At 34.0% G+C, this 20,041-nt stretch overlaps 2 protein-coding genes across 5 annotated transcripts in view; one reads left to right on the top strand and one right to left on the bottom strand.

The window, feature by feature from the left end:
* The window catches only part of LOC126773330 (elongation factor-like GTPase 1), a 106,550-nt gene extending 101,699 nt beyond the window's left edge, over positions 1-4,851 (top strand). For both annotated transcript variants that reach the window (XM_050494179.1, XM_050494178.1), the window contains exons 10-11: positions 3,571-3,755; positions 4,390-4,851. In XM_050494179.1, the coding sequence (XP_050350136.1) occupies positions 3,571-3,755; positions 4,390-4,578 (374 nt within the window). In that variant the 3' untranslated portion in view covers positions 4,579-4,851. The remainder of the gene's footprint in view (positions 1-3,570; positions 3,756-4,389) is intronic.
* A 3,645-nt stretch (positions 4,852-8,496) lies between these two features.
* Positions 8,497-20,041, bottom strand: part of LOC126773362 (uncharacterized) — a 69,962-nt gene continuing 58,417 nt past the window's right edge. For all 3 annotated transcript variants that reach the window (XM_050494274.1, XM_050494276.1, XM_050494275.1), the window contains 7 exons: positions 18,919-19,085; positions 17,696-17,799; positions 14,868-15,065; positions 14,127-14,259; positions 13,555-13,709; positions 11,971-12,090; positions 8,497-11,150 (listed from right to left, as the gene is read on the bottom strand). In XM_050494274.1, the coding sequence (XP_050350231.1) occupies positions 11,046-11,150; positions 11,971-12,090; positions 13,555-13,709; positions 14,127-14,259; positions 14,868-15,065; positions 17,696-17,799; positions 18,919-19,085 (982 nt within the window). In that variant the 3' untranslated portion in view covers positions 8,497-11,045. The remainder of the gene's footprint in view (positions 11,151-11,970; positions 12,091-13,554; positions 13,710-14,126; positions 14,260-14,867; positions 15,066-17,695; positions 17,800-18,918; positions 19,086-20,041) is intronic.

The following is a 20,041-nucleotide window of genomic DNA, read 5'->3' as shown; positions in this document are numbered from 1 at the left end:
TTACGCACTACTTATGAATTATTCGAAAGGCTTAATTTAAACAGGCGATTTTGGGATGTAGTGAAGGTCGTAACTTACGTATTTGGATTCATTCAAACGGAATTCGGAAACTTGTATAATATGTATTTTTATTGAACATACTGAATTTATACGTTGAGAAATCGTAGCCGCTCGATCTCCAAATCTTTGAAATGAAAAGAGGCCTTGACCCTTATCTGGTCTGGTCCTGGTGTCTGGTCAAATATGTCCATATAAATAATATCAGTAATGCGATGTCCCGCCGTGTGATAAACGCGTCTCCCGGAACAGAACGTAACTGCATCGTGCGGACAAGGTTATATAGGTCACAACGGTCTATGTCTAATCTCTTACTATCTTCGCTATGCGGAATTCATTGTCTTCTCAATTTTGTTTGAAGTAATCCTTGATATATAGTGAAATATTTTCACATTAATAACAGAATCACGATTATTGTTGATTTTCTTCAAGAATATGTTTAATTGTAGAAAATAATAAAGTAATATGTATTTTATACTGTTATTATAATCAGGATTCAACTTTATGCCGAGGTAATTTAGCGAGGTAAATTCGCGGGCATTACCGATCGAAAGAATGGTTTTGATGTTTCGTAGAAAGCCTGTGGGCGGTGGTGATCGTCAGGTGCACCATTTGCCAGTCCGCTCACCTACTTTATTTATAAAAAAGTAAGATCAATAATTACTGATTTTCCTTTCTTTTCCTTTTCTAACTGCACACATTCTAACTGGTGGTAACTCCACAATCAACGGTTACAAAAATTGATTTGAATATAATGTTTTTTTTAAGTAATCCGTAGTAATACTAATGGTTCATTTAATTGTTAAAAATAAAGTGTTGGTAAAACGTTATCGGAACCTCATCAGCGATATTCGCTCTACAATTACACTTAGTACAAAAATAAAAATTTATCAGCGAAATTTAATCCTATATCCGTTATAAAATCACTATAGTATTTTCATACCACGCTTTCTTCATATCCTGGTTATATGTAGTTTAATATTACATAAATTTGCAATATCATGGAATTAAAAACACAATATAAAACCTTTTTTAAATTAATAAAATATTTCTGCAATCATAATGAAATGATTTGTCTACAATATTAAAATAATCTAATAATTTTTAGTTATTGCGCTCTATAAATTTGTTCAAATTCACTGTAATGTTAAATATTATTTGAAAAATAGTTTTTTTTATATAGAATAGGTAGACGGACGAGCATATGGGCCACCTGATGGCAAGTGGTCACCAACGCCCATAGACATTGGCATTGTAAGAAATTAACCATCGCTTACATCGCCAATGCGCCACCAATCTTGGTAACTAAGATGTTATGTCCCTTGTAACCCACCCCTCAAACCGAAACACAACAATACCAAGTGCTGCTGTGTTTTGCGGTAGAATATCAGACCCAGACGAGCTTTTACAAAGCAAATGTTAATACCTAATTAAACATTTTAAAATAATGCAATAAATGATGGGCTGGCGGACGGAGACAGCTTGATGGAATGTTGATATATGTTTGCTTAAAACAATTTATCATATATTGGATATTTCATTATATTCAATGTTGAAATTAGCAAATTGTATATATATGCATAATTATAAGCAACCGTGTGGAGGCGAGATGACTCGCTAGTATAAATAAAATTCCAAAATGTTACAAGTATTTCGAAGGTATGGCCATTCTTTTTAATGATTCCTACTTCCTAATGTCAAAAAGAAACAATAAACAAAAATACAAAGTAAGTATTAAATTTCTTGAGCTAAGATATTAATAATAAAAATTGTGAATAGACCAGCGAGACTGATCCCAATTAGATAAAATTATTGACAATTGGAAATAAGGTAATCTTATATAAATTATCCTTCGCAGTTCAGTCGATTCGTGTCAAAAGTTTATTGACTGAAAGTATACGCCACGAGTATCAAATAACGCATCTCGTGATAATGCAACAAAAAGGATGTGAAAAAAAATGCAAGAAAAACTTCGCTTCGTGATGCCATAACTTGACAAAATATTTTGTGGGCAGTCGCGTAGAAAAATACCGTGGGTCTTAAACAGATTCGTCGCGAGCCATTTTGAGATGAATGGGGGTCTTCCGGTCACGGGCGTGCATCCGGTTCGATTCGTCCGGCAAGATGCAACAGAGCCTGGAGCTGGTACTATTTGACAAACAAATCAAGGGTGTCGGCTAGGTTTGTTATATATTCAATTCAACACTAACGAGTTACTATTTGTGATCTTGGATGATTTGAGACATAAAACTTTTATTACAAAATTGATGGATCGAATTTTATCATTCCTTCATTAAGTATTTAATATGCTAGTTTAGAATTGATAGCTTTTGTATTTAAGCAGTAGATGAAAAATATATTTAAAAACATTTACTTGCCAGTTTTTCTCGCTAGATTCGACAGTCAGTACCGCTGTTTGCTTTATATTTAATTTATCTCGTAAATTACATAAATTTAATAGTATCCCGTTTTTAAAGGAATTACTAATATTACTATATTTACTTCTCCAATTAAGCGTAAAGCTTGTATTAGGAGTGGAGACGCCAATAGCCACGAAATAATAGATCGAACCTAATGTTATCTAAACATTGGCTTAAATATATAATTGGAAGATATTGAGAAAAACCATGATGACTGAGTTTTACTAACGAGTGCTGCGTAAACCAATAGATATATTACGATATGTGTGTTCTATGTAGACTTTTATTCTACCCGTGCGGTGCCGGGACGGGTGGCTTGTTAAATTATAAGTGCAAAGTTCACTATATAAATTTTATTTTATACAAACATTACTATATACAAAATAGAAGGCGAGGGAAAAAACAGAGTAAGAGTAATAGATAAGACTAAAGCAGAAAGTCACAGTATAAGATATAAAGTTATTAAAAATTAAAGCACAAGAAATAATTTAATATAATAGTGATTTTATCACAAGTGACGTCATCTACACTATGTGACCATTATCCGTAGAATGATCGAAACTCGACTTGTAACATTTCTAATTTAAAAACAGTATTTTTTTTATATTAATAAATTATTCATGAAGAAGGTGAACTAATTATATATTAATATATAATTTTTTTTTATTTCCACTTAATATTATGAACTGTAACAGCATTGTACTTATAGTACATGAACGTGTGTCGTGTTATATTACAATCATTGGCTATGTGTGGTTGCTCACGTGAAGTGATGTCTGTGATAATAATACTTATTGGTTTCACTTTGACCCTGAAAAATTTAATTTAAAATGTTAATCTGAAATTTAATATTCCAACGAAGGCTGGTTCGAACATAATATTTTTCCTATATTATAATTTTGAAAACACAGAATGACAATTTTTCGATTAAACTATTTCGTATTACTAACAATAAGATTACTTACCTCCTAATACTAAAATTTGTTGTCAAAGTATGGAAAAATCAGTAAAACAAAAAAGACTGAAAAATTTCGTTCTACCCTATTATATGTTGATAAAAATTTGTTTATAATATCTCATAATTCTGTTATAGGCAAACTATATGCAGCCCTGGGCAGGCGAGGCGGCAGAGTAATCGGCAGCGATCTGCAAAGTGGCTCCGCTTCGTTTAGAGTACAAGCACTCATGCCCGTCGCAGAGAGCTTCAAGTTCGCGCTTGAACTGCGCACGCACACATCAGGTCTGGCCGCGCCGCAATTGATGTTCAGCCATTGGGAGGTAATGTTATTTCATCAGATAATAGACATTGGTAAACTGCTCCACATCCAGAATTAAGTTTTCATTCGTGAAATTCTTTCAATTATTATTTAAAATAAAAGATTTTGGTCATTAATTACCTACAACCTATAATTTTATAGGCTGGCAAAATTTGTTTCGTGTTTAAAAATGCTTTTATACTCCTTAAATATTTTATATACAAAATTGTTTGATACATGTTGTTGCTATTTCTTCAGTTCAGGCGAAACGCACAGAACTCCCAAATACTCTAACACCAAAGAATAATAATTTGTATTGCTGTCCTAGTTTTAAAGAACAGTGAGCTAGTGTGCCACACCCGTAACGGACGTAACATCTTATTAAATAGTTGACAGATTGAAGAATGATTCATAATATTTATTGCATTGCTAATATCTTGGGACGGTGGTGACTTTACCATCAGGTGACCCATTTGTCCATCAGGCTTATTAAACAATTACAAAAATGTAATTGAATATGCCTAATGAAAATGAAGTTATTTTACTAATATTCAATTTATTTTAGTATTTTTATAAATTTCTCACGATTTATTTATAGTTAAACAAACTTATTCTTTTGTTCAATCAGGCGTAACAATTATTACTTTTTATCGCAGGTAATTGACATTGATCCGTTCTGGAGACCAAGGACAGAAGAAGAGTACTTGCATTGGGGGGAGAAATGGGACGGCGTGAACAGAGCCAAAGCGTACATGGACTCCGTGAGGACGAGGAAAGGTTTAGCAACTGACAAACAACTCGTGCAACACGCAGAAAAACAGAGGACATTGTCCAAAAAGAAATGAAAATAAATAATAAACCTTTTGTTGCAACTACAAAAAAAAATATTTGTCATAATATTATACGTTTTTTGGCCAAATTGTATACAAACTGATATTGTAAACGTTGTATTGCTTTTCTATTTAAGATGAAAAATAAAACTAACGCATGTTAAATTTAAAATATGTATCTTCCTGAAAACGCATTTTTGCAGTATTTATGTACTTCCTTACAAACAAATAGTTTATTTTTAAAATGATTGTTAATGTTATTAAAATTTAATAAACAGTTTGTCAATATATTATTTTATTATTTAAACATATCTTATAAAAAAAGAATTATCTTTGAGCACTTTGTTGCAACGCGATAGATGGCGCTGCAGCATATCAAATTCAAGACATCTTACTACTTTTTTATAATATAAAAATATAAAATGTTTAATAAATACTATTCATTAAACATAAACTTTGTTACACGCTTTTCAATTAAATATGGTAAGTAAATACAAAATAGTGGAATATTTGTTATAGTTTTGTCAGCGATCATAAGTAAAGCGATTGATCTGACTAAAGAATACAGCATTGCTATGCAATGTTTGAAAAATATTTAAATATATAATATATTATATTAGTATTATATTATACATATTATATTAGAGAATAAATATTAATAATTAAATAGTGTTAGTTTTGACCTGTGTTTGACTAATGGCAACACTGACAATTACATAAGATACTTTGATTGTTACATGAGTTTAGAGCTATCGTGAGTCGGTAGAGCGGGGCGCAGGGTTCACAACCGTACGATAATTATCGTACAAGTACGATACGATGTACGATGGCACACTACTATCGTACGATAATTTCCATTATGATGCAAAATTTGATAATTACTCTAATCAATAACAATTACAATTGTTTTTACTGCCATTGCAGCCGCTCATATCCTTTTATTGGTTGCTACTGCCTGTCAATCACCTATCTTGGTTACATGTGGAGTGTTGGCAATTACTGTCTTTTTGAATTTAATCATGTTTACCGTACATATTGCGTATTTCTGGGTTCTTGTTTTATTTTTTTGGTTTATAATTACAAGTTGTTTAAAATATATTGTTGTGATTTTGTATAATATTATTGTATTTTGTAATCATTTACCTGATGTACGATAATTTTACTCAATGTACGATAATTTTACGGGCCCTGGTACGATAACTGACTGGCTTTAGGCTGTGAACCCTGGTTCAAAATAATTGTGTTGAGTACATTCGACCGTGCCGCACGTGCACACTCGCGCGTGAGCATCTACGACGTGTACTACTGGTCTATGGATGTGCCCAAGATATTCGCGGTGGGCAGCCCGCGGCGCGCCTGGCCGACGACGCCACGTGCAGGCGCTTAACAGCTCGCGACTATGTCGGACGAACAAATAATATTAAATATACATAATCAGCGGTAGGATCGGTCCACGATGCTAACCTTGGAAGACTAAATGTACTATGTGGACAATCGGTTGTCTATCGATAGTAGGCTATCGACATGCAACACTTTACACTAGTTCAAAATAATTATGGTGAGAACACACGGCATGGAACATATATTTAACATATACAATCCCACGGCTTCTGCAATATAATAATAATAATAATTTATTTATTCAAGTAACAGGACTCATATACAAAATTACAAAAAAAAAAAAATAAACACTACTATCTACTACTTATACAATTTACTGGTCCAGCCGAAACTTTACAACAGCGGTTTATAAATATACAGTCTAGTCTGTTAGCTACCATGATTAGAATTTTGTTTGAGCTGGCCCGCACCCTGTGAACCAAGGATACCAAGGACGAGGAAACCAAGGACTTTTTTCGCATTAATGCGTAAAAACAGTCCATATTCAATTCAGCGAATCCCTGAAGCACTACAGAAGCGAGGCAAACCCATCAGCAATCTAAAGGCGTTATTGTACTGGACACGAAGATCATTGTATGATTTTAATGAATAATTAGCTCACAAACAAATATAAAAAAGGGACAGTAAGCGCGGAATAATGTTTTTTTTTTACAGCCCTTGAAGCACGCCCAAATCTTTTGACAATCATGTTAGCTTTTATTGACAATGCTCTCCTCTCCCTTTGAATGTCATTATCATACTTGAGACTGGTGGTTAGTATATGTCCAAGGTATTTAAATTGGAAAACCTGAGTCAAGCTCATATTATTAATTTTTACCGAAGGTATTATTTTTGGACATTTATTACCCCTTTCAAATATCAATATCATGCTTTTTTTACATTATATATAAGTCCATGTGTTTTGGCATAGCTTTCACAAGTTGCTTATAGTTTTCTTAGACCACAAACTGATGCGATAAGCAAAACCGTATCATCAGCGTAACTGATATTATTCACGTTAACTCCATCAATATGGTAACCAACATGCTGGTTACTGAGTATATCAATGAGCTCGTTAATATAAAGATTGAAGAGCGTAGGTGAGCTTAACCCTCCTTGCCTTACCCCACATTCCAAACTATATGCTCGAGATAGCGCTCCATCCCATTTGACATTGTTAATTTGATTGCTATACCAATGTTTTAAAATTCTAGTAACCTCTAGTGGTATTTGTGTCTGTTCTAGCTTTATCCAAAGGATATCATAGGCAACCAAATCAAATGCTTTTGACAGATCGAGAAAACATGCATAAATGTGTTTTACGGTCCGTATAGTATTTTACAGTTTGCTTTAAAATTAATATTGCAGTTTCAGTCGAGAGATCAGATCGAAAACCAAACTGATTATCATTTGGCTTAAAATATTTATTAATTTGATTGTTGAAAACACTGTCAAAAACTTTGGAAATTATCGTAGCTATATAGGCCTATAATTATTCTTATCTGAACTATCACCCGTTTTATTTTTTATAATAGGTATCACTATTGTTTTTATCATATTACTTGGCAAATATGCATGAGATAGACAAAAGGAAAATAACATTGCCAAGATTCTGGGCAAATGAGGACCAGCATGTTGTAGATGCTCAACGTTGAGACCATCATGACCAGGAGATCTACCTCTAGCTAAATTATTTATTGTCTGTGCAATGTCAAAGGCGGTAACTCTTATTCTAATTTTATCTCCAGACTGAGAATTAAGTGTAGACTTTGTCGGACCTAGAGGCGATTTAACAGAAAAGTGATCTACAAAAATATTTGCTATCTCTATAGAATCACTAACGCCATCAATGGTCATGGGAATGCCAGGTTTATTGTTAAGATTATTTGAGTGTTTCCAATAAGTGTGGAAGTCTTTGTTGGAATGATATGAAGCTAAAATATCCATCTTAATTTGATTTTGATGATCTTGACACCATTTCAGACGTGATTTAAATATTCTCCTAGCTTCACACATTTGTTCAAATAAACGACCCGCAACAGGCTTTCCATTATTAATCCATAGTAAGAATTGTTAATATAATATATCTTTTTAAATACAAATTAAGTTATTTCAGTTTGTTTTACTCTCAGGATGACATATAACCACGACAAGAATAATATTTAAAAATATTCAAATAGCCGAAATGCACGTATGAATCTTCATTTAACAAGATAAATTAAATATTACCTAAAAGTTCGGTTAGGAAATGTAAGGTACATTACCTAATTTCTATTTTAAATCTAATGATTAATATTTAGACATCATCAGAATCGACGCGATACTCCTTTGGCCTTTTTTCGATGGCTTTCTTCTGTTTATCTATTATAGTTTTGACAGGCTTTGATTTCGTTTCAATTGTTGTCATACTGATTTTTTAATAATAATAATGGAATCCATACAACGATTACACTAATTATATAAGCAAGAGCCACGAATATCAGTGTGTTTTATACGTTTTAATTTTAAACCAACTTAATTTTAGGAAACTTTATAATAAAACAAATATTTGTATTCAATAAAGTCCTTTATCTATTATTTACATAAATTAACAAACAAATTCCAATCATATATACAAAATGACCGCATAACAAAAACCTTAACAATTTCTAGAAAAAAACATTAATCACCAATTCAATTAGATTGCACTAAACAACCGTCTGTCTAAAATATTATTAAATAAATAAAAAAATAAAAACTAATTAAACTCAACAATGCCAAAATTAATCATTTAAAGACTATAAAACAGTTCAAGAATAAAATTTTCATATTCACGTCACCGAGTTTCTCATTAGTTTGCATTTCATAAATTTATACATTAAACATTTTAACAGATAATTATTAGACAGACGGATAGATAAAATCCTTATCCAAAGCATTAAAATTACAATACTTTGTAATCATTCATAAGTATAATAATTTACGAAACAGTAAATGATTATAATTATGAATATAGATGAAAGTAACATTTTCATTAAGCCGAAAATATGAATTCCAAATAATCCTATCTAACACTGCATATTGTACAAACTAACCTAACTACGTGATACCTTCCCTAATCTAGCATTGTCTTTGGCAAAAATATTTCTGACTTACATTGAAAAAGCTAATATTGTTTATATATGGATACATAAACGAACAACACTTTTATTATAAAGTTCTTGCAGCTCTTTTTTATTATTGTGATTATATATATAAATAAAAAAAAACACAGATTAAAAATTATTACGTATTAATGCTATTTCTTTAGTTTGTTTTTATAGCATCGTATGGTTTAGAGATAATTTCATTGCACTAGATCTATATTATAAATACGTCCGATGCGTCAAAGATATGAAGTGACAAATCCTTTGGCACCGCTGGTAACATGAATAGAAACACAAGTGTATGAATTAAAATGTTCTTTCATAGAATCGGTTTAAAATGTGTTTTATATTTAGAGATAATCAATTTTATAATTTAAAATATTATTTAATTTGAATCCATAAAAAAATAAAAAACAAAATAATTTTATTAATAAATAAACAGAGATATCGTTTTTATGCTTTGGATTCATCTAGATTTGATCAAAACAGTGATTAACGTACAATCAAAGATACGATTATTATTATATAAATCATTCATGCAAATTTTCACAATAATAACATCCGTTGTTCGTACATACTCATTATTAGAAGCGGTTTCTACAATGAATATAAGTACATATATCATAGTACCAAAAACGTATAAGTTGAGCGTTACTAGAGACTAGAATAAATAATACACTATAAAACTGCACCGGGCCACGAATTTCGATTGCATTGATTAATATAAATTTTACCGTTATTATTTACTTGGAAAATTAAAATTAATTACCACAATAAACTCAATTTAATTGGAAAATAAAGAAAAATATATTATTTATCTATTTACTAAATTTGTCATATAATAATTATAGGATGCAATCAAAAAACGAGCAAGACAAGACTAAGTGAATGCTAAAACGCCAGCTTTAACCTTAATTAAATATTTAAAAATAAATGTACTAATAACAGCACTACATACAGTTTATCTGCAATAAAAAAAAACAACTAATCGTTATTACGTATTGGCAAGAACTATTTGATTTTTTGGCAAACCGTTTATTTCGATTTCTTTTTATGCGTTAGAATCAGAGCCTCCTCATTATTGTCCTGTTTTATATATTTTTCGAATATCTAAATAAATTTTTAAGTTAATTTCATCATCTCATCCTTCATATATCAACTATATTTCCAAAAAATTAATAATAATAGTTAAGTTGAATAAATAGGTATGATTAAATTTGTTCAGGAATGTTTTTAGTACCTAGCACCTCCATCTTTTGGTAAAGTAATTTCAATTATAAATGCTGTCTGGTTTCACGTTAAAATGTTGCTTAGTTTAAAATTTCATATACATAAATAATTTTAGATGAATGAAATTAACAAAAGCCATTACAAAATATATACATAAATAATGTATTTAATTTTTTATTTATTTATTATATAAAGACAAATCTAGTCAAGCAACATTTTAAACCAAATTCCCAAGATAAAAAAAATAGGTAATGAATCGCCACGTATTATATTGACAACTGGGCCAATATGATTGTTTTTACTAACGTCGATTCTATTGGCCGATCACCCTTAACCTATCGTGTTTGACACATTCAATATGACCTAGCATCGCCTTATAGGCTTTTTAATTGGTTTCGCCGTTGCTCTTATATACAAAATCACAATTTTAAACAAGAATTCTTTGGATATACATAAAATTAACTTTACACTTAACATAATAGAATATAAAATTCTAAATCAACAAATAATCACAGTATTCAAAAAGAGGACTACGTAACGGTAGAACTAAAAGCCTTTGCGATTACAAACAGTTTAAAAGCAGGTACTAATTTGGGTTAAATGAATACCGTTTCAAACATAATCACTGAATGTCCACGAAGAATTTAAAATGCACTAGTTTAACGTATCACTGGTCCTTGATTACACTTCAATTCTGCTTCCTCAGACCTCTATCACCGTCGCCACTTCACTCGGGGTTCCAGCGCGCTAACTGAACACGGTCTCGTTGGGTACGTCCACGTTGATGTCGGCGGCCGCTTGCGACATATCTGTGAGTATCACGCCCGATAGCGCCTCCAGCGACTGGCGCACCTGCGGAAACGAAATAGAAGTTGAGCACTATATATTACAAAAAATACATTGCTATAAGAATTTGGAAAGCTAAATTCAGCTTAAATGAATACTCATTTGACAGTTTGAAATGTTGTTGGGTGCTGTTATTTGAATTGAATACTCACACCTGCTTTCATCATCATTTAATCTATTCTCCCCTCCCTATAACGACATTCATCTTGTCCATCCACTCCTAACATTCTTTTCTTAGTTCAACCGACACCACTTTTATATATTTCCCAATTCGGTTAACGAAAAGTCGGCGTTCCCTAGAAACCCTTACACTTGTTGCTGTTTCAACGACACCTCCAAAATTAATTCTAGTTTGTTGGTTGATAAATTTGCATGATTTAATCAGTACTGTATTAACAAAATTGGCTTTTGCAAATAAATAACTTGACACCTATAACCTGAAAGGGGAAAAACCAATAAACACGTATTACCCTTGCAAACCTTTCCCCCCTTCCTTCATAAGTCTACGCGTGCTGGCTCTCGATGTCACCGCCTAACTGTGACATCAATTCCATCACGCACAAAGAAATTTGGCAACTCCTTTCTTCGCACTTCCAAAAAATGGAATTCCTTACCAGCTCACGTGTTCCCCTCCTTTTACAACCCTGGTTCCTTCAAACGAGGCGTGAAGAGGCATCTTGCGAGCCGGCAAGGTGGGGGCGGCTAGTGCAGAACATTCTTCCCGACTGTACTGGCCATCGTCGCGTTTGGACTCTACTACCATTTACGATCAGGTGGAGTAGTCATTAGCCCTCCCGGCAAATATAAGAAAAACAGGTCGCCATACCTTGGCGAGCAGCAGCAGGTTGGTGGAGAGGAAGGCGTGCAGCTCGGCGGCGGCGCGGCCGTGCAGGCGCGCGCGCCACCGCACCAGCTCCGAGTACAGCTCGTCGCCCGACACGTCCTCCTGCGACATTCGACATACAGCGACTCGTGGCTAAATGACCGCTAAACGGTACTACTTGTATGCATGTGTACCGAATAATAATAATAATAATATCATTTATTTCGACCAAGCAGGGATCATAAATACAAAATAATAAATAGTAAAAAGACAAAAATTACAATAATAATATTTTACCAATTAAATTATAATACCAAAATAAACTAAAATTATTTAAATCAAATCAATTCAAATTTACACTGGTCAATAGAAATCAATCACATTAAATTATAATAAATTAGACTAAATCGAATGCATAAAATAAAATTAGATTAAATCACATTACATTATAATATAAAAATATTAAATCACAAATACTATTAAATTAAATAAAAAAAATGAAATTAAACAATGTCATGAATGTTATTATTGTCATTTCACATATATTCACATATATTCATTATTAGTCAGTACATGAATCAACAAAAATCAATGATTCAAGTTGGCTCGTGGCTCGACGGAGCTTTCGTCAGGGGGCGAAGGTAATCATCGCTGGAGTGTACGGCAGCACAAGGACATCTTGGCGCCGTCCTCATTAGGGCTGTCTGAAATAGGGTCCGCGAGGCCCCCAACTCACGCATCCACGGCCCCAGGGTTATGCCCTATCTTATGAGCCCAGGGCGTCGGGGCGGTTGTCGGGGCCGAGCAGTATCCCTTTTCCGTTCCCACTCCGCTGGGAGGAGGGTACGTCACTCCACGCCGATTCCCTACGGGGAACAACCCCGCCACGATTACTCCCAGGGACAGGTCTTGTCCGACCTCAAGAACCGGGGTCTCTCAATCTCTGCACGATTTCCCAGTCTGCGCCACAGTGGTGACACATCACCGTCGTCGTTTCGTCTGGTTTTACACAGATATTCTCCAAAACAGTGTTCCCGCCGCTTCAACGCTTCGAGCGCACTCGGAGGGGAGGCGCTTTCGCTTTTCTGACGGAGGATGCGGGTCTGTTGATTATACTTGTCTCCATATCCGCCAGAATGTCCAAGGGTGGAAAGTGCGCTTCGGTCACTCTCCGCTGTGATTTTTGATTTCATCTTTGAGATCAATGGGCGCCCCATAGAGGGCCCTCGATCACACGACACCGGCATAGACATGATGAACTTACTGACAGCTGTGCATGGCACGCGCTACCTTCTCGATCCGGTGGGGCTAGGCGCTCCAAGTGCTCTTCGAAGTCCCAGGGCACACCCAGATATTTCATGTACCTGGCCTCCTGGTCGTTTGAGTCATCGCGGACGTGCTCGGTTCCGTTCCTCGGCAGTTTATGGAATCACAGCACCTCCGCCCGTGTAAGTGTACACTTTCAAGCCGCCGCTACTACGTCATCCTCGCTTCCGTTTGTAATGTGGAGTACAAAAAATCGGATTTAATTGATTTGCTTGGACGTTTAATGTGATGTTAGTGTCTGTGTGGGGGAGCGGTACTCACGCGCGGATCGTTCGCGGCGTAGAGGCAGTAGGCGAAGTAGAGCGCGGAGCAGCAGAGCAGCAGCGCGAGCGCGAGCAGCAGCGCGTGGCAGCGCGGCGCGCGGCGCGGCGGCGCGGCGCCCGTCAGCAGCGCGGGCTGGATCACGGCCGCGCCCGCTGCGGGCGGCGGGACGGTCAGCGGACAGGGCAAGTCGGACGCAAAAAAGTTTCCGATCCACATACCAGCCAATATTCGCAATATATTTCGTACGAAATCGTTTTTTATTACACAAAAAAATCATTGTTTAGAACATTTGACAAAAACTGAGGAATGTTGACTGGGTTAGTTGAAAACACATCAGGCAAAATTTCAGCCGACACGAGAAGTTTTTTTAACGATGTTTTCCTTCATCCTCGAGTACTAAATGATTTATAAACAAAAATTAAGTGTATGAAAACTGTCGGTGCTCGCTTTGAATCTTCGCTTAAAATTTGCGTATTGCCACTGAGCAATTTTGGCTTTTGGGTCAAACAATTGACGCAAAATTCAAGTAAATTATTTTATAGTACAATCAGTAGTTACTGATAGCATACCAGCTGCAGCGATAATAGCTTCAGGTTCAGGTCTAAGAGGTACCGAAGGAGCATCTATGTGGTCTGCTCCTCCTGAACTACTGTCGTCTTCCGGGGAGTATTCTGATGCTTCGACTTCCGATGTTCGGAGTTCCTTTGGAGTAAAAAATGTTTTATGATCAAATGTATCAAAATACGATTTAAAATAAAATGAATTTTGTTTTAAACAACATTTCTGACATATTTCTTTAATAACTATCCTCCAATTTAGACGCCAAGTTAAATATTACATGTGTTACGAAAGAATAAGAAAATAATTTATCATAATTTTAATTTTCATTAGAACATTAAAAATTTACTAGTATTTATTAATAATTTTAAAATGAATGAAAAAGTTTAACCTTGCGAATATGCTAGAACTAATGCGAATGTATCATTTTAAACACGATATAAGGTTTTATAATTATGTAAAATATGTGCGACGTCACTGCAAGGTCTCAACCATGTTATCGTATCTTTATTATTACGTTTTTAGATTTATAAACTTTACAGAGAATGATTTTAAAAAATGGCTATCGAATATTGAATGAATAAATTCGCAAATAAAACGCTAAATCTTATTACAATGATAAAATGCGAAATCATACTTTAAAGATAACTATCGTGCTTAAAAAAAGACTACAAAATATTATCTCTCAAGAGTTCCACAAGGACTGATCTTAGGGCCTACGTTTTACCGTCTATATATAGGTGATAACTCACTTCCGGTTTGGGCACAGTTAATTCATCGACTTTGTTTGCCTTCCAAACGTGCATCATAAGTTTGTAGGTGGAGTCGCGCGACAGCAACGAGCCGAAGACGTGACGCTCGTCGCGCGTGCATACTCCTACCGCATTCGGTATTATACGGGCCACCTTCTCCTTAGTTATACGAAGGACGGACGTCGTTGGAATAAGTAGCTGGAATTATAAGAAAATAAAAATTTATAACATTGAAAAAATAAACATATATGAAAATAATAACTTTATTATTTTATTTTATTTTATAAAATAAGTAAGTAGACTTGCAAATATGCCAGCCGGTGGGTGTTAAGTGATCAATACCAGACACTAGCACTGTAAGAAATATTTAACATTCCTTACAAAGCCAATATGCCACCGACCTTGGGAACTAAGATACAATGTCTCTTGAGCTTGCAATTACACTGGCTCCTGGAATTGCTGTCTGGCGACAGAATATCTGATGAATGCCTTACCACCAAGTAACTTAGTACTTGTCAGATCAAAAATTACACCGCAAATTGTAACTAACTTTATTTTATTAACTCTAAGGCGGAGTAGCAGTCAAGAGTGAATTAGTTGTATACTATAAAAGTCTTAAGGTTAAGGACATCCAGTCATATTGGAAATAGTTACAACAAATTCAAGATCATGATGTCACTCAAACAACTACATAACGGTAACCGTAACAGCCCGTGTATGTCCCACTGCTGGGCTAAAGGCCTCCTCTCCTCTTTTTGAGGAGAAGGTATTGGAGCTTATTCCACCACGCTGCTCCAATGCGGGTTGGTGGAATACACATGTGGCAGATTTCAGTGAAATTAGACACATGCAGGTTTCCTCACGATGTTTTCCTTCGCCGTAAAGCACGAGATGAATAATAATCACAAATTAAGCACATGAATATTCAGTGGTGCTTGCCGGGTTTGAGCCCACTATCATCGGTTAAGATTCACGCGTTCTTACCTCTGGGCCATCTCGGCTTTTTTTTTAATAACGGTAATAACGGTAAGTTAAATTGAAAATATTAATTTATTTGGTTTACTAACAAAAGATTAAATAAATATAGTATATTAAATTATATATAATTAATTATAAGTAAAGTCAATGCTGAAACATAAATGATGAAACGAAAAATAATAAGATAGAACAAAACAGAGAATTGTTAATATTAAAACAATATCTACAATTGTTGTTGAAAACTTATTTAGCGAATTTGAAAAGAGAAAAAAATATATATATAACATTCCGGAATAATTAACCTAAGCTAAATTTTTCGACATATTTGTGACAACTATATCTAAATTGTAAAAACATGTTCTTAGAACATTTATCGTGTTTTGATCGTAATGTTTAACAAGCGTGTGTTGTTTTTTATAATAATAATAATACTAATAATATCTTGGGACATTATTCACACACGGCCATCTGATTCCAAATTAAGCAGAGCTTGTGCTATGGAAACCAGACAACTGATATACTACATATACTACTTTTCTTTTGTAAATAGACTATCAGACTCAGGACAAACAGACATGTTCATGCACACAAATGTCTGTCCTGGGTGGGAATCGAACCCACAACCTTCGGCGTGAAAGGCAAGTATCTACCAACCACGCCAACCGGCTCGTCATATTATAGGTAGACGGACGAGCATATGGTCCACCTAATGGTAAGTAGTCACCAACGCCCATAAACATTGGCATTGTAAGAAATGTCAATGCGCCACCAACCTTGGGAACTAAGATGTTATATCCCTTGTGCCTGTATTGACACTGGCTCACTCACCCTTAAAACCGGAACACAACAATACCAAGTACTGCTGCTTTGCGGTAGAATATCTGATGAGTGAGTGGTATCTACCCAGACGAACTTGCGCAAAGCCCGACCACCATTTGTGTGTGACCCACTAAGTCATTCGAATTATATATTTATTGAAGCAGAACGTTTGTTGTTATCAGAATCCTATTAAATAACTATTCAAGTTTATCACTCTCGGCGACTTGAGGTTACGGTGCGAGTCGTTTACCTTGATTTGTATGAATCAATAGAAGCATCGTATAATGTTGAATGCGTAATATAAATATATATATAAAAAAGAATAATTGATTTAATGACTGACGTAACATCGCACAGCTACTACTTGGGCTGGTACCATGAAAATTTGCTTACGGGTTACGGTGGATAGTGATAAAGGATGTAAATTTATATAAAAACCTTCATTTTTGAAGAACTATGGAAATTGGGATTAAAAATTCTGTCTGACGCGAGCAAAAGTTGCGGGTAAAGCGCTATATATAAGTAAACAATACAAGAAATTCCGAATTAGTTACAGTATATTATTAAATAATAATCAGGAAAAGATTAATATGAAATGATTTTTCAATCAAATCGTACGATTTTATTTCACTAAAGGGATAAAAAAGTCCGTCCTTTATATAAACTGCAACTTACTGGTGGTAGGGCTTTGTGCAAGCTCGTCTGGGTAGGTACCACCCACTCATCAGATATTCTACCGCAAAACAGCAATACTTGATATTGTTGTGTTACGGTTTGAAGGGTGAGTGAGCCAGTGTAATTACAGGCACAAGGGACATAACATCTTAATTCCCATGTTTGGTGGCGCATTGGCTATAAGCGATGGTTGACATTTCTTACAATGCCAATGTCTAAGGGCGTTTGGTGACCACTTACCATCAGGTGGCCCATATGCTCGTCCACCTTCCTATTCTATAAAAAAAAAAAATTCAATGAGACAAATAAATGAATGTTGAATAATGAAATTAATGTTTCGTATCTTACTAGCTTACCTTGGTCACATAGCCAAAGACGTTTGAATAGAAAGCGAAATAGTTCTTCGTAATATACAGATGTCCTTGAAGCAACAGATCTCCGACCAGGGCGCATGAATAATCTGAAACATACGATTACTACATAAAAAATATATTGATGATATATATTTTTATTGAAAATGCGAGCAGAATTATAATTTCTGTGAAATAATACTTTATTACGATTTATAGAATATAAATGTACTTGTATTTTATTACAATATTCGTTTTATTTAAGTAAAAACGTAACAACTATTATAAGTATTGACGATTCCTTCTCAGTTAAAACTACGTTCGGATCCGGTAGCATTATATTTAATATAATCTTGTAAAATGATAAGAGCTTGAATAAAAGATTGTTTTATATCGATCGAAGACCGACAAATATGCCGATATTTTATAAGCTATTATTAAATAACAAACCATTAAAAGAATATAAGAAATATGAACGGAAACGAGCATATTTCTTAACAAAACCAAAATTATAATAAGTTTAACAATTTAATAGGCCAGTTTGTTTTCTGTAGTTGCAAATCTATAATCTTATATTTCTTTGTGTTTGCACTGATATATATTTATTTTTATTCACATTCGTACCACTACAAGATCACTACAAACATCAAAAGTCTCGAAACAGTATCATAATTAAAATATTGGACCAATGGCATATTGACATTCAAATCTCCTGATCTTTCGAAATATGAAAGTCAATGAACGTTCGGCTTTTTGGTAGTGAATAATTATGATTTGACTACGTAATTTTTTGACCAATCTACTTTTTATATAGAGTTTATTAAGCAAAATATGTTTAGAAAGTCTTACATATAAGTCATTATATACTAATTCGAAAACAGCCATTTAATTTCATATAACACTATAGTATTGTTTAATTTGCAAATAAGAAGCGGGAACAGGACGCTGCGTGATCCTATATACGAGGCGTGATACTGCGTAATGACGCACACACTGTTATCGATGATATTGCTATTTTACGATAAAAATGAAACCAGTGCAAAATAATGATATTAAAATAAATTTGTTTAAATAATATTACTAAGATGTTGTTGGAATCTTATTGATGAAACCTATTAATAAATACATTATGGGAAAATGTCGAGAACAATTGTATGTAATCGCAATATACGTAACCGTCGGTTCGCTTATATAAGTAAACATATATTATGTATGTGGAAGTTGCTTACAATTGAGCACACGTTCTTCTGGCCCGACCTGCGGGAAGTGTCTCTGGAACTTCTTCTGTCGGGACTTACTCGGCTGCTTACTCTCCTTGGCCTCATCCCCCGACGCCGAAGCCAACGCCGACACGCGCACCGACGGCGCCGAGCCCGACAACGGCTTCACAGCATGTCTGGAAGACAAAGAAATACAAGATTATACATCGCAAATAATGAAACAAACGAGTCTATCTAAATTGTAGTATTTAACAACGCAGAATGTGTAATATTTATATTCATTTTAGTTGAATGACGTAAATCGCTGATCCTAAAATTTATTACGGATAGAATCAATCAATTTTGTTTTCATGGTAACGTATAAAATTGATTAAATATTCGTGAACGTCTTCGATAGACTATTGTCCAAACGCAGTTATATCAGGTAATTTGTGATTCTCGACTCTCTTTGTCATATTTTTTATACAATGCATGTAAATGTTGTCTCCTTTTTGATAAGGTTTCAAAGGAGAGTTTATAGCATATTATATACTGTTTTAATATATTACAAAGATATTTAAAAAAAAAACAATTAAACACTAGACATATGTAATTAATACGTTTTTTATAATAATGGTAGGAGGACGAATAAATGGGCCACCTGATGGTAAGTGGTCACCAAAACTCATAGACATTGGCATTATAATAAATGTTAACCATCGCTTACATCGCCAATGCGCCACCAGTAAAAAACCATCATGTGTATATTTTACAAGTATATGACACTCAAATATATATAAAAAGCGCTATCTTTTATCAACTTTTGTATATAAGGATCTAATTTGATTCGAAAATTCTAAATAACTATATTGTAACATTAACCTGTACTTACATTAATTATTATTATCTACGATTTTAATTTCTTCATTTCGTTATTTATTTATATCTATTTTATAAATCCATCTATAATATATAATAAGAATTAAAACATTTTTTAAAATGTTACGAATATGATTATTGAATAATATGAAAAGTACAATTTGAATGGTACAAAAAAATATGTACATTTTTATAAAACGCGGAAGAATAAAACATTGGTATTTTACATATTAGTTATTCGTCATAGATTTCAGATAATTGCTTAAAAATATTT

The sequence above is a fragment of the Nymphalis io genome, chromosome 14, assembly GCF_905147045.1.
Source record: "Nymphalis io chromosome 14, ilAglIoxx1.1, whole genome shotgun sequence".
Classification (NCBI taxonomy): domain Eukaryota; kingdom Metazoa; phylum Arthropoda; class Insecta; order Lepidoptera; family Nymphalidae; genus Nymphalis; species Nymphalis io.
The sequence above is the reverse complement of the archived record's forward strand: the minus strand, read 5'-3'. Positions and strand labels throughout refer to the sequence as shown.